The sequence below is a fragment of the Camelus bactrianus genome, chromosome 13 (assembly GCF_048773025.1).
Source record: "Camelus bactrianus isolate YW-2024 breed Bactrian camel chromosome 13, ASM4877302v1, whole genome shotgun sequence".
Lineage (NCBI taxonomy): Eukaryota > Metazoa > Chordata > Mammalia > Artiodactyla > Camelidae > Camelus > Camelus bactrianus.
In genome coordinates, this window is record NC_133551.1 from 29,895,918 (window position 1) to 29,910,485 (window position 14,568).

At 40.9% G+C, this 14,568-nt stretch overlaps 1 protein-coding gene across 31 annotated transcripts in view; it reads right to left on the reverse strand.

Moving 5' to 3' along the window:
* Nucleotides 1–14,568, reverse strand: part of SGIP1 (SH3GL interacting endocytic adaptor 1) — a 187,290-nt gene that overhangs the window by 115,989 nt on the left and 56,733 nt on the right. For 4 of the 31 annotated variants that reach the window (XM_074376297.1, XM_074376294.1, XM_074376291.1 and 1 more), the window contains one exon: nucleotides 4,265–4,522. The exons of the other annotated variants lie outside the window; for them this stretch is intronic. In XM_074376297.1, the coding sequence (XP_074232398.1) occupies nucleotides 4,265–4,274 (10 nt within the window). In that variant the 5' untranslated portion in view covers nucleotides 4,275–4,522. The remainder of the gene's footprint in view (nucleotides 1–4,264; nucleotides 4,523–14,568) is intronic. 31 annotated transcript variants of the gene reach the window in all.

Consider the following 14,568-nt stretch of genomic DNA (forward strand, 5'->3'; position numbering starts at 1 on the left):
ATCCATAAAATGGACCCTATCTCATAGGATTATTATGAAAACTAAGTAAATCACACGTGTAAGCTGCTTAGCAAAATCAATGGCTTGTCACAATCACTATTTTCTAGAAATTGAGTCTGAGTATAAAACTGACCCCAGAATAAATTCTTAAAATTGTTTGATTAAAAAAAAAAAACTATACAATGGTTCACTAAATTACCTTTCTCCTCTAAAGGTAATGGTTAAAGAAGATTTGGAGATGTTGGTTTCCTTTTCTCCCCCTAAAATCCCAATTTAAGCAAAATTGTTCTTGGGAGGGAGTTTTAAAAAGCTTCTATTAAAAGATGAAAAAGGGGAAACAACATGGCACAACTGATAGGCTGTTAAATCACAGAACAGCAGGCTGGAGAGCAGCATCTGGTTTGGGAACAGAGTAGAAATGAAGCGGGGGGGTCAGAGCCACAGGCCCCCAGCCATACAGAAAAGCAGAGCGAAGGCTGCAGTCAAACCTTCACCCCTTTACTTAGTTCAGTACAATTTACCATATTGCTTCATTATACTTGAGTGGGTGTATGCATGTGTGAATACAAATAAATATATAATAATATGAAAAATAGAAATACAAATATGTGTATACACACACACACACACACACACACATACGGAAAGAGAGAGAGAGAACACATCAACTATCTATCTATCTATCTCCTGTACTGCTCTAGAATACCGTGCAGCTTTAGGTTTGAGTATGGGTTTTGTTTCGACTTCTAAATATATCTCATTACTTTCTAAATGTTTAGAACAGTGTCATGAACCCCTCTTCGGCTGAATAGCATTACCCTGACAATCTGAATCACATGTCCAGTGACACAAATACCATTTTAAGCTGAAATTTGGCTTAGCATTTTGAGTAAATGTTCTGGTAAGTACTCTAAAAAGACAAGAAAGTGAAAGGTTACTTTAATGTGATACAAAAAATCAAAACAGAAAAAAAAAGTCATTAGAAACAGGGTCTGTAGATATGACAAGATCCAAGTGCTGGTCTGAATTTAGCTAATCGTGCGGTACTTTGCACAAATGCGTATTGTTCGTCCTGAAACAGTCATGTTGACAAGAGAAGCTGTATGCAAAATTCAAAAGTTTGCTAGCATCCTAGTCAGGCTGCCCCAGATATTTCTCCCCTGAAATGCCTTTGAAAACTGCGAGTGGCCCTGGCTCCTTCTTTTTGGCAGCCACCTAAACATATGTACTCACCTTGCTCCCCTCTGCCACATGGTGTAAGCAGAGCCCCCTCTCAGTGATTTCAGCAGAATTTTCAGTCTGTTCTGAAGTTACCAGAAGACAGAGCTCCTTGCTATGGTTGGCACTTAGGAGCTGGACTATCATTATTTCTCTAGTTTTACCTGTCACTGTTACTCTTCAAAACTCCGTTCTGCAACCAAATGAAAATTCTCCTCATTCCCTCAGTAAGTGTGCACATCTGTGGCCTGTTTGTTAGCCTCTGCTTTGAGGACTCTCTCTTTGGACCGCTTTCTCTTTAACTGATAACCATGGAAACCTACCATCCTCCTGCCGGTTCAGAAACACCCTGCCACACCTGTCGGAGGTTTTCCCTTCAGAACTGATTTTTTTCTCTTGGGTTCTTCCAAACTTAAGACTTCCCAATTGAAATGATCAAAGTTTGCCTCCTATGACGGTTTACATTGTCATTGTTCTTCTGGATTTTAAGCACCTTGAAGACAGGACGCACTTCTCACTCATCTTGTGCCCCATCAGTGAAGTGAATTCAGTGCCCTACACTCGGCAGATAGTAAGTTAACACTCACTGAGCTGAGAAAAGGGTTCCAGGCCAGGCCAAGGTGCAAGTGTCAAAAATGATCTTCTCCATCCCTGCTGGGCACAAGCAACCAAATCTATCTCTGAAGGGCCAGCTTTTATTTTAGAGATAGACACAGTAACTTCAGCTTCTTCACTTCAAACACTCTCAGCAGCCAACTGCCAGCAACACTTATCCCACCACTGTGGTCACCCTCTGTCGCTCAGTTGTACACAATGGTAAGCCATGCTTGACACGGTCAGCTTGCTGTTTCACATCTGCTTAAGGATGCTCTCCGGTGTTCAGCAGGTCTTATCTCTAAGTAATGCACAGTCAAGGATGCTAGGCTACCCGGCCACTGTGTGAATGAAACTACAATCCTTGGTTCCCCATCCTGAAGGAAATTGTCATTTGAGATAACCAAACAGTAAATATTTTGTTTTAGAAATATGAGAGAGTGATGAGGAAAGTTCATAGTTAAAGGAAGAGTATTAAAAACTCAGGCATGTTTCTTAAGCAATTAAAGCAGACTTTGGAATACCTATTTGAATTCCATTGAGAAACAAATGTAATAAAAACCCCATTACAAGACAGCACAGTTCACAGAAATGAAGCATGGCTCCAATCCTGTCTTCATCAGGGAGAATATTTTAGAGTTTCAGGAAAAACATACTCGTTAAAAATGGTCTCTCTAGCTATAAAAATTCTGGTCTTTTACTATGTAGCAGTGGGTTTTAACTTCCTTTTGGTCACAGACTCCACTGAGAATCTAATAAAAGCTTTGGATCCTCTTCCCATAAAATACTGGCCCACACACGTCTATTAACCTGCATATTATTCCTGCATTTGGGGACCAGCTAAATGTATCACGGATCTCAAGTTCAGACCCTTCCTCTTTAGGAACCAATTTTTTTCTTGCATTAATGTGCAATAATAGCACATAAGTGATCTTGGCCGAGACAACCCAGCCATGCCGAGCAGTATGGTGAATCTTCGTCAGAAACTAAATGTTACCTAACATTTCAAAAGGAATCAGGGCCTGAGTCAGGATCATAATTCACAGTCCCTGTCCCTGCACCCAGGATGATGAATGCTCTAAATTACAGTCAGTCAGCCGACTCCTTTGTCATGTCTCACCCACAGAACCTCCCTATTTTTTTTTTTTCCTGGCTGGTCCAGTCATCCATCTGTTTCTGTGATAAACAGCCACAGTGCTTTTGCTGGACATGCAGATTTCAAAACTGAGTAGAAAATCCCAGTTAGAACTAGAAACTAAAGACCTTGGTCATTAGCAATGATACTGGAAGAAAAAAATCAACATAGTTCCTGCCGTGTGGCCCTCTCTCATATTTTACCTCATTTAAGCCGTAAATCAGTCCTGCTGGGTAGGTCTCATCCACCTACTTTCTACATGTGGGTGGCCAGAGGTTCTCAGAGATTATGTGCCTTGCGTAAGACCCCACAGTTAATAAATTGCACTCGTATTTAATATATTTGTGTCTGACTCCAAGTCTAATATTTTTTTCTACTATATAATGCTTTTAAAAGCATTTATTTAAAAACAGCTGAGCTCTAACCCCATGCCTTCCAGGATCTTGAAATTATCTATGTCTGAGAGACCGCAACTCTTCCTCAGCTGAAAAGCTATGTATGGAGGGAAAAAGGTGACATACACATCCTAGGATACTCAGGTGAATTCCAACACTGTAGTCCCATGGTCTTGGCCGAGACAAAGCAATCAAAAACTTACTGGAGGGTTGGGCTTCCAACCAGGAGCATTCAGACTCATATTGCCTTTTCCCTCAAGACATGGCTAACTGAACCTCTGAGACAATCAGTGGTATCAGGCAGTCATGATGAAACTTCATATCCTCTTTCCATTCACCCTCAGACCCCAAATTAGCCTTCACCTATAATTCCTTGTAGATCAAAAGTCAAAGCCTTTATGGACTGTTGTGGCAAGAATATCAGCTTGTTTGGGGCCATAAAGGGGTCATGAGTCATTGTTTTGCTCTATCTGGGACACATGAGCTAACACAGTCGTTTTGTGATATCTGGACTGATTGCCTCCCCCCAGGTCCCATCAAGAGACAGTCTGGTACAATGACGGTGGCCCTACTCTCCTTAAAGTCATTCCAAGTATCCAGGTAGCAAATAAAACCACATTACAATTCTTGAGGGAGCTGCCTTATAGAGGTGCCCCATCTCTTCACTTTCTTTGACAGCTTCCCATCTCTACATCTCCTTTCATTTCTCTACCTCTTGGACAAGGTAACTGAGATGAGGGAAGCAGACAGTCTGGGGACCAATGTGTCTAGAAAACCCTGCTCATGGAGTTCTACCTGGGAAACCACTACCAGAGAGCAACTGAATGGTCAGATAAGAAAGCCTCCAAGTCTTCCCTGATGATGTCTTCCAAAGTCACACTTAGAGCTGACACCAGTTTCTCCTTTGACTCCTGTAACTCACCCGAAAACATTTAGCAGATGCTTATGAGCACTTCCTATACGCAGGAAGCTTTTAAAACACTTGTATTCTCAGTTCCAGCTCCAGCGCTCAGAACTCTGGGGTTGAGACCCAGGAATCGATGCATGTTTCCCAGGTGATTCTGAGGCAGTGAGTCCAAGGCTCAGTGTTTGGGAAGCTCAGGTCACATGAGCAAAGTCTAGGAGCTCTCAAATCCTACGGCAAGTTCCTGCATCCTCCGCCTGCATCCCAGCTTCTTCACTGGTAAGGAAAGATGAGAGCACTGAATTACCAAAACTGTCAACAGTAAGAGTCTCAGTGAATAAGCCTTCACGTGCCTATAGTGTTTGCCGTGCACTGTCGCAGGATGCTAGGTCCTGCAGAAGAGCTCTAGAAAGTCATCTGTCCTATGTAATTCCTGCTTCCAAAAAGGTGAAAAACATCAAGGAATTATCAGTGGCATCAAGAATTAATATGACAGTTCGGTTCAGGAAGCATGGAGCAAGGATCAGTCCCGGGTGCCTGGGTTTAGGAAAGCAAAGAGAGACAGAAGGAGATCTCGACACCTGCACATTGTACTGTACTTAGAGGTGTTAGAGACATAGCTTCAGCATCTCCCCCAGTATCCAGCTTGGCTAAAGTGGTGGTGGTGGTGGTGGTGGTGGAAGCAGTAAATTTAGTAGAAGTTAGTGAGGGAAAGAAGAACTGGGGAGGTGGCATGCCAGGCAGGGGACAGCACAACAAAGTCATGGAGGTGAGAAGTGCCATATGTGTGTAGAAGCCCAAAGGCAATTCAGAGCAACTGGAATGTCAAGAAAACCAGGAAAAATAAATCTGCAAGAAATGGCCAAGGTCATGACAATTTTTATATTATCTGTTAAGTAGTTTGGACTTTATCCTGGAGGTGATGGAAAGCCACTTAAGGGTTTCAAGCAGGGACTAAAATCATCAGTGCGTTGTTTGGTAGAAAACGCTGGTGTACAACTACAGGAAGAAATTGCGAGAGGAGAAACTAGAGGCTTGAAGACCAAAGGAAGGGACTTTATAGAGATCCAGGTGAGAACTGATGATGCCAAACCAGGGTGAAATGGGGACGTGGAAATTGGCAAGACCTTATGATTGAACACAGGCAGAGCATGGACTTCCAGATTTCCATTTTAGCAACTAGAATGAAGAATGGTGCCATGTATTGTCCTGGTGAATAGTTAAGAAAAAACAAGAGAATAAGTTTAAGGGGGAGTTGAGTTCATAAATCTGTTAACTTTCAGATGCCAGGGGGGTATGCAGTTGGACCTGGGCATAGCACTCCAAAGCTCAGGGATAATGATGTCAGAATGCGCTTGGACCATCATGGTAGCTGAGAGCCAGTCCTGTGATGGTTACCTGCTAGTCTTTACAACAACCATGTGAGATTGGCCATGTAACCCTTATTTAAGAAATGAAAAATCTGAGGCCCAGAGAAGTTAAACAGCTTGCCCCAAAAGTCCTACAGTAAGCAGCAGAGTAGAACTCCAATCCGAGTCTGACTTCCAATCCTAAACTCTTTCCACTCTGCCCTGGTGTCTCTTGAGGAGAAAGTTAGGAAAAGATCTGAACCCTGGGGGATATTGATATTTGAAAGGTTGATGTAAGAGGAAGAGCTGTTTGCTCTATCACATTGAAAGACTGATCATGTTTCTGAAGCCCTACAGACGAGAATGCTGCAAAAAGAAAGTTGCAGATGTGACAATGGCTGCCTGGATTTCTTAATACAATATCTGAAACATCTTTTGCAGTAAAATATAAGACTGGAACTAACTCTTTTTGAGCAATGAATATACCTTAGACATTGTTCTCTATGTAAGATTAAATAATCTCAGTTAATTCTTACCATTCTAAAATAGGATTAGTTATTAACACCTTTTATAGATGAGAAAATCAAAGCTTAGGGAAGTTAAAAATCTCACCGAAAAAAAGGACGCAGATGGATGATATTCTCGCTCATGACTGCATGACCCTAAACCCAGTCACTTTCCACCATACATGGGGCCCATCCGGGGGAGGCGTTAGTGAGAACACTAGACCAGTCGTGCGGAGACACGGTGCTGATTCTAAACCAGACAAAGCATTGAGCCAGTTCAGGTTGGGGAAGTTGGTCCGTATTTTTAAAAATTACTTTTAATAACATTCCAATTCTTCTCGCTGATTTATTCTAAAATACAATTTCCAGTTAGGTCCTGGCAGAAATCCAGCCCGGTTGTCACTGTCCTGTTCAGTGACCATTGGTGTTCATCGACATCCCCCTGAAGGGCAGCAAGAGCCTGGAGGAGGTCTTCCTGTTTGGGGCTTCTGACCTATTCCGAGCTATTCTCGGCAGAGTGGTTTTTCAAATCTGCTTATTGGATCATGTCTTCCCCTAGCCTACAATCCGCCAGTTCTTTTCATCACAGATCCACACCCTTGCATGGTGTAGAAGACCATTTGCAGTGACCATCACATCTCCCCACTGGCTTTTTCTTCTCCTGCCCTCCCTGGGCCACTCCACAGCCCAGCAATACTTCACTACTTCTGTCTTCCCTAGCAATGAGCCATGCATCCCCCAGCTTCTGATCGCACTCTCCTTTCCGCTTTGAATCCCCTTTCTCAACGTGTTCACGCAGCAAAACTCCTCCTCGAGCTTCAGGTTAAAACATAATCATCACCTCCTCTGTAAAGGTTGCCTCTGTGGCATCATCAAGCTGGAACCAGCTTTTCTTTCCCTGCGGCAACCATCAGAACTTGTGAGTGCCTTATTATTATTATTATTATTATTGCCTGACGATGAATGCCTTATTATTGCAACTACATTGTATGACTTTTCATTCTCATGACTTCCATTTACAGGAGGGGCCTCTGTGCTTGCTCCGTCTTTGCATCTCCAGTTTCTAGCAGAATGATTGGCAAATAATATATATTTGATAAGTATCCGAACAAATGAAAGCTATTCAAATCAAAGAAAGATTAAACTTGGATACAAATTTTCGTCTAGATGTGAGTCATAATCACACAGCTTTGTAATGAACCTTTTTTAGAAAATTAAATTTCTATAAGTTTATTGAAATGAGCCCAAAGGCACAAAGACTGACTGTTTAACATGCTGTTCATAAGGCTGCCAGTGAAATGCCATCGAACAAAAAGCAAAGCAAAAGCTCACCGAAGCTCGGGGAAGCTGTGTTTCAAAACACCCATTACAGTAAGAGCCAATGTGTCAAATCTTGTCAAAGTTCTAGCATTTATTGGACCTGGAGTTTTAATATCGCCTGCCCCTCTGGGCTAAAAAGATGGTATCAGGGGTCGTTTCTGGGAGGGCTGACGGGAAAATCCAGACACTCTTCAGTGTTAAATTGGAGCTCACCAGGTTGAAAACAGATCCCAAGTGTCCAATTCCCTGAAAGACAGGATCAGCCATTTAGCTACAGGAAACCCGAGGAGAGGACAGTGTCCTCTGTAAGATGTCAGGGTCTCCTTGGTTACAGGAGCCAAAAGTTGTTTTAATATTGTTTTAGCGTTTATTCAGACCAAACCCAAATCCTCATGCCATAGTACCTTGCACATTTCCACGCAGACTCAAAATCGAGAGAGGCAGCAAGTAACCCAGTACAAATATTCCTGTAGTTAAATAAGATACAAAGAATGGAAGTCCACCTCTTTCTATTGTAAATTCAGACTTAGGAAGAAAAAGGCAAATGAGGATGTGGAGAGAAAGCATGGCTTTGTGAACGGCATCCTGGCAGGGGAATCAGGACAGAAGGATTTTGTTTCAGTTCTGTCTCTGATTCACTATGACTTTTCAGGCAACTCACTTAGCCCCTGCTGCCTCCGTCACCTGCCAGCCGTCTAGACGGGCAAGCCCCCAAACCTCTGTTAAGTCTCAATTTCTTTGGATGTAAAATTAGGCTGACCATACCTACCTTGTGGGATTTTATGAGAGACAAATGCAAGAATATGGATGAAATATGTTTCCTAATGTCCTAGGGTGGAGGCTCCCAAGCGCATTTGATGCCTAAGCAGTATTTTCACAAAATAGAAATACTTAACAGCTCTATTTATTAAGTAGTTAGATACAAATAACACGATGAGTACTTTTTTGTCCTTAACAACTTAGTAATTGTATGGAAAAAAAAGATACACAAAAATTGAAAGAGAAAAAAAATAACGATTTTACTGTATTGGTAAAGAACCACAATGTTACCTGAAGTTGCATGGCCTAAGGTTGAAATTGTGAATTACCTTAAGCTCATTCAGCATCGGACAGATATTATTGTGTTTCCCTTGAAAACTTAAAAGTTCTCACGGCACCATGGTACCCTAGGGCACCTCAGCACAAGTTTTGGGAACTATGGCCCTAGCATATAATAGGTACTCAGGAGAAATCTGAACTGGATGAATTATCTCTTTGGTAAATAATTCTATGATCTGTTAGTTTTTTTAAACTGCGCTTCATATACTAGTTTGGATAGACTTCCATGCAAAGAAAATAAATTTATATCACCTATTTGCTCCTTTCTCCTGGATTGAAATGTACCTTTATCATCAAAATAAGTCACTGGTGTCAGTATATAAAAACTGATTATCTTTGACACTGAAGGTTGACAGTATGTATTAATTATTGCAAAAAGGGGCAAATATCTTTAAAAATATGCACATGCCCAAGAGAACTTACTTTCCACTACACTGGCCAGTTGTGAACTTTTTCTGCTTGAACTATAAAGGAATTAAATAAAATGTGTTCACAATTTACCAGCTGTATATGGCATTACTTTTTAAGGAACGTTATATTTAAGTGCAAAAACACTCTATTTGGGAAATATTTATTTATGAATGATAAAGGCATTTCAGGAAGTATGTGAATCATGCTTAAATGAGGTGAAACTGGGGGAGGAAACAAAATATTAATACATCAAATCTTTTTTATTTGGCATGGACAGGAGATAGAGTAGGCTAGAAAAAAAATCTCATACTCTGGGAAGGAGAAATAGCCCATAAAATGCTGGCTCTGGGGCTCCATCTTGTGTCAATGGCAATTTACTGTTAATGTCTCTCTGAAATGTTATGTTAAGAAGGATTCTGAGGAAGAATTCAGGCTCCTCAAAAAATTAAGTGCCACAACCCACCAGTGATGTTTGTCAGAGACTCAGGAGCAGAGACTGGCAGCAAGCATGCTGCATGTTTGCTATTTCTGGCTGAAATATACAGAACTCCAGAACACTCTCCCTCTCACATTTTTAAGGGAAAAAAAAAGCTAGATCTCATTTTTGCTTACTTATTTTATTTGTTTTATATTAAAAATAGAAAACAAAACAAATAACTATAAACCAACACCCTCTCACGTTTTAAATGGAGTTCTCAGGTTGACAGATAGTTAGATCAATAGCTTTCTGCTTTCTGTAGATAACCCAGGTCAGATGAGGGGGCAAATGTACCTTCGAGAAGAGTCCTCAAAGTCACAATATTATAATAATATAGAAATAATGGGAAATATTAAGAACACAACCACCTTAGGGTTGAAAACACCCGAGCATCATTCTCTGTTACTATTCTGAAGGAATTAATTCTCTTTGTTTGATACTTAATTGCTATTAAATACAGTTGCAATTCCCAAGATGCTGATCTCAGATCTTTTAAAAATCTTTTAAAAATCTTTTGAGATAACGTTAGTCTCACATGCAATTGTCAGAAATGATAAAGAGAGAACCATGCACCCTTCACTCAGTTTCCCATTCCAGTGGTAAGTCTTGTATGACTATAGGACAACAGCCCAACCAGGAAATTGACATTGATACGATTTACTCAATTATTCAGATTTCACCAGACTTAAAACAAGCATTCATATGTATTGTGTGTGTGTTTGTGTATGGGTATTTTGCAATGAGATGTATTATTTTTATAGCAGAGAATCACAATAAATATTATTGAAAGTGGAGTTGAAAGTCCTGGGTTCACGTCCTGGATAGTCCATTACTGTCTTCTGTCACTTCGTGTGTGTATGTGTGTGTGTGTGTGTATGTGTGTGCGCGCAGTTTTCTAACATACGTAGATTCTTACAACTGCCATTACAGTCAAGCTACAGAACAGTCCGATTAGAGGGACCCCCTTGAACTATTCTTTTGTTTGTTTGTTTAAACAACAGAAATTTATCTTCTCACAATTTTGCGGGCTAGAAGTCCAAGACTAAGGCTTAGGCAGGTTTGGTTTCTCCTGAAAACTCTTCCCTTGTTCTGCTCTAACAGCCACAGCCCCCTCCCCTCTCCCCTCTCCCTGGTAACTACTCATCTTTCCCCCCTCTCTATAAATTTGTCATTTCAAGAATATTATATAAATGGAATCCTACAATATGTAACCTTTTGAGATTAGCTTTTTCAACCCAGTTGATTCCTCTGAGACCCCTCCGGTCTGTTGTACGTGTCAGCAGTTCATGCTTCTTGTCACTGAGCACTGTTCTATAATGTGGATTCCATAGAACAGTTTCATCATTCGCCCTTATCATAAAATTTATGAATAGGTTAAGAAAGCCAGTGAATGGAAATGCCAAAAGCCCAAACTCTTTTGCATGCATAATATCTGACAGAGAAACTCAGGAGTTCACCAGTAGAACTTTTATCTTTGCCCTCTCATAGTCTGAGGCTGTGGACGGTACCTGCAGTCTCCCGAGACCCCTTAGCCAGGTGAAGAGCTGATGAATGGAAACAGCACCCTGTGATGAGAAACTGTGTGTTTTTAAGCTAAAAGCAGGGAGTGGTGACTCCACTGTGACCTGTCCCCAGGATGGCAAATACATCTCAATTCCAGTAAAAATTATGAGCTATTGGTAGCAGCTGCCTGGAGGGCAGTGATGAGAACTCAGAGGGCAAGTCCAGGCTCAGCAGAAACAGAGCCTGGATGGTTCCTGGTGTCTGCCCCAGGCATTGGTGGAGATATTGCCACATCCGTGCCAGTTGTTGGTCATGAGTTGGAACGAAAGAAAGTCTGCATCAACCGAAAGGTCAATGCCCAGCATGAAGAATATAAAACAATGTCTAAAACATCAAACCCGATACCCAGTGCGTCTCTAGGAGCCGTTCGGGAAAGGAGCTCCAGCAAGCAGGGTGTCACTGGAAAGTCGATCTCCGTAGTGGGAAAGGACGGCTCAAGCCAGGAGCTCCTTCATGACAATCTCCTGATTCCTTTTGATTCCCTCTCTGCACACATCAATGAAATAGCTCATTCTGAGAGGGAACCCACTGACCAAAACAGCCTGAAGTTTCCTCTTCCTCTAACACTTGAGTGTTTGGCGAGTGACAAGCAGGGTGCTGATGCATTTTATATACCTTATCATTAGCTCTCATAGCATCTTGTCAAGTTGGGTCCTATTATTACCGCCACTCACAGGGAAGGACTGAGGAGTAGAGAAGTTCGGTAACCCACCCAAGCCAGGAAAAGGAAGCCCTTGGGGTCTGTCTCCACTGCCTTTCCTGACCCTTAGCCTTTTCTTTCTCATTATAAATTAATAAGCTAGAGGTGTGTTTAATATACGAATCTCTGGTGAGTCTGGGCCACATGACTGTTCCCATAATCCCAGAGCTCACTTACCTCTGAGCACTGGCAAAATCAAGTGCCTGGATCCCCAAGATTAAGGGCCAGACCTTGCAACTGGAGACTCAAGTGAATTTCTTTTTTAATTTTTTAAAATAGCTTTATCGTGGCATAATTTTTGTACCGTAAGCTACACATATTTCAGATGTACAATTTGATGAATTTTGACAGATGTGTATACCTATGAAGCCAGCACCACAATCAAGATATCTAACGTTTGCATCGCTCCCCAAGAGATGCAATTTTCGAATTCCCAATTTTTCCCTTCCCACCCCCTTTACTCCCTGGTAACCATAAGTTTGTTCTCTGTGTCTGTGAGTCTGTTTCTGTTTTGTGGGTAAGTTCATTTGTGTCCTTTTTTTTAGATTCCACATCTAAAGTGATATCATATGGCATTTTTTTTTCTCTTTCTGGCTTACTTCACTTAGAATGAAGATCTCCAGGTCCATCCAAGTCGCTGCAACTGGCATTATTTAATTCTTTTTTTTTTTTTTAAGCCACTTTGCTTAGTCCAGAGCCAGCCTTCCTAAGACACACCCTTCATCACCCTAGCAAACCACAACATAGGTCTTGTCACAAACGATAGAATTACTAGGGAAAAAATGCTGTGCTTTTTTTCTTTTTAGCATCTACAGGGTGAGAAATTATGTATATGTTAATAATAACAGGTCTAATAGACTGGGACAGTTTCCCAACAAGACTGACAACGGAGTAATAATTTTGAGGACTAAGTAAGTGTTGGGAGCTTAATGGACACAAGCCTTGACATTCAAGCCCCCCAAAAAATTGTTTCAATTTTTTTCTTTCACATATGTTGTTTATTCCCATTAGATCATCCCATGAATCCTCCTCATTCTCACTTCTCGATTTGATAGATACAGAAGTATTTTTAAATTTCTAAATTTATACTCACATTGCACTTTATTACTTTAAGTGGTGAAGAAGAAAAACACATTCTTGTTATTAGGTAACCATGCATAAGATTCTTCTATTCCACCTCTTACAATGTCACTCATTAAGAAACTGTAAAGTTTATCAGAATATTTGCTCTGTTCTTTAATAAGAATATTGTTAGATAAATATTCTTTAAAACATGTTGGCATGTCTTAACCTTATTTAGAAGAATAGAAAACCAAAGTATATGAGAGATTAAATAAATAACTCGGCAAGTTGCATAGCAAATGAGGAACAGAACTGGGTCTCACCTAGGTCTGTTTTTGACCTCAAATGAAATCCATTGTGCCTTGAGCTCCATTTTCTTAAGTGACTAGAAGATAGTCTTTTAAGGGAACCATGTGCTTAGTCAGCCACTCACAGTAGTAGGTGCTATGAGCCAAGTGATTCCACCAACCCCTGTGAGCAGAGCTGTGGGGCAAGAGAAATCCTCCTTCACTGCTGGTGGGCACGCAAATGGAACAGCCACTGGGAAGAGAGTATAGCAGTTTCCTATAAAATCAAACCTACTCTTACATACAATCTGGCAATTGAGCTCCTTGGTATTTTACTCAAAGGAGTTGAAAACTTATGTCCACATGAAAACCTGTACATGAACGTTGAAAGAAATTTTATTCATAATTGCTCAAACTTGAAAACAATCAAGATGTCCTTCAGTAGTTGAATGGATAAATAAACTGCGGTACCTCCAGATAAGGGAATATTATTCAGAGCTCAAATGAAATGAGCTATGAAGCTGTGAAGACATGGAGGAAACTTAAATGCACATTACTAAGTGGAAGAAGCCAATCCGATAATGCTACATACTGTATGATTCCAACTATATGACATTCTGGAAAAGGCAAAACTATGGAGACAGTAAAAAGATTAGTGGTTGCCAGGGCTCATGGGGGAGAGAGGGGTGAACACAGAGGACTCGTAGGGCAGTGGAGTTTTCTGCATGATCCTACAGCATTGACTCCATGTCATTATATATTTGTCCCAACTCATAGACTGCACAACGATGCTAAGAGTGATCTGAAATGTACACTATGGACTTTGGGTGACAATGTGTGGGTTCTTCAATTATAACAAACGGACCGCTCTATTGGGGGATGTTGTCAGTGGGAAAGGACATACATGTGTGGGGGTAGGGGGGGTCTCTAAAAAATAAAGTCTACTAGAAGGGGGAAAAAAATGAACATAACTTGCAAAGGAAGGGTGATGTCAAAACAGAGGTCAAGGAGAATGTGTCCATCACTTGGACAAGATCATTCTCTCAGGCTTATCTTGAGCCTAACCATCATATCCTTGGCCTAAATATTGTCTGAGAAAATTTTATTGTTTGGCAATTGGGTCAAGACTCCTTGTAAGGAGGAATCTAGCATGGTCTAGGAAATGGCTTGATAAGATGCTTCAGACTTTGGTAGTAAATCCAGAAAGTGGAGTGAGGGCGTAGGATAGAGAGAAGGGTCAGAGACCTCTCCCCACTTCCCTGAAGCAGGGTTGTCAGTGCTCCACTTTAGAGAAAACCAATGAAAATAGACGATTTCAAGTTTGCTGTAGGTGCATAATATTAAAATGTCTTCATCACCCCTAAAAATATTTAGCAAAATTTTTATTGCTCACTAATGCAGAAGCATTGCTGAGAGTAGACTTTCCTGTTGGGGCAGTTTGAAAAGGAGGACATCTAAGCTACAGAAATAGAATGTTTCCCTTATTTAAAAAAAAAAAATCAGATATACAGAACACACACTTAAAGCCAATAATTCAGAAGAAAATGA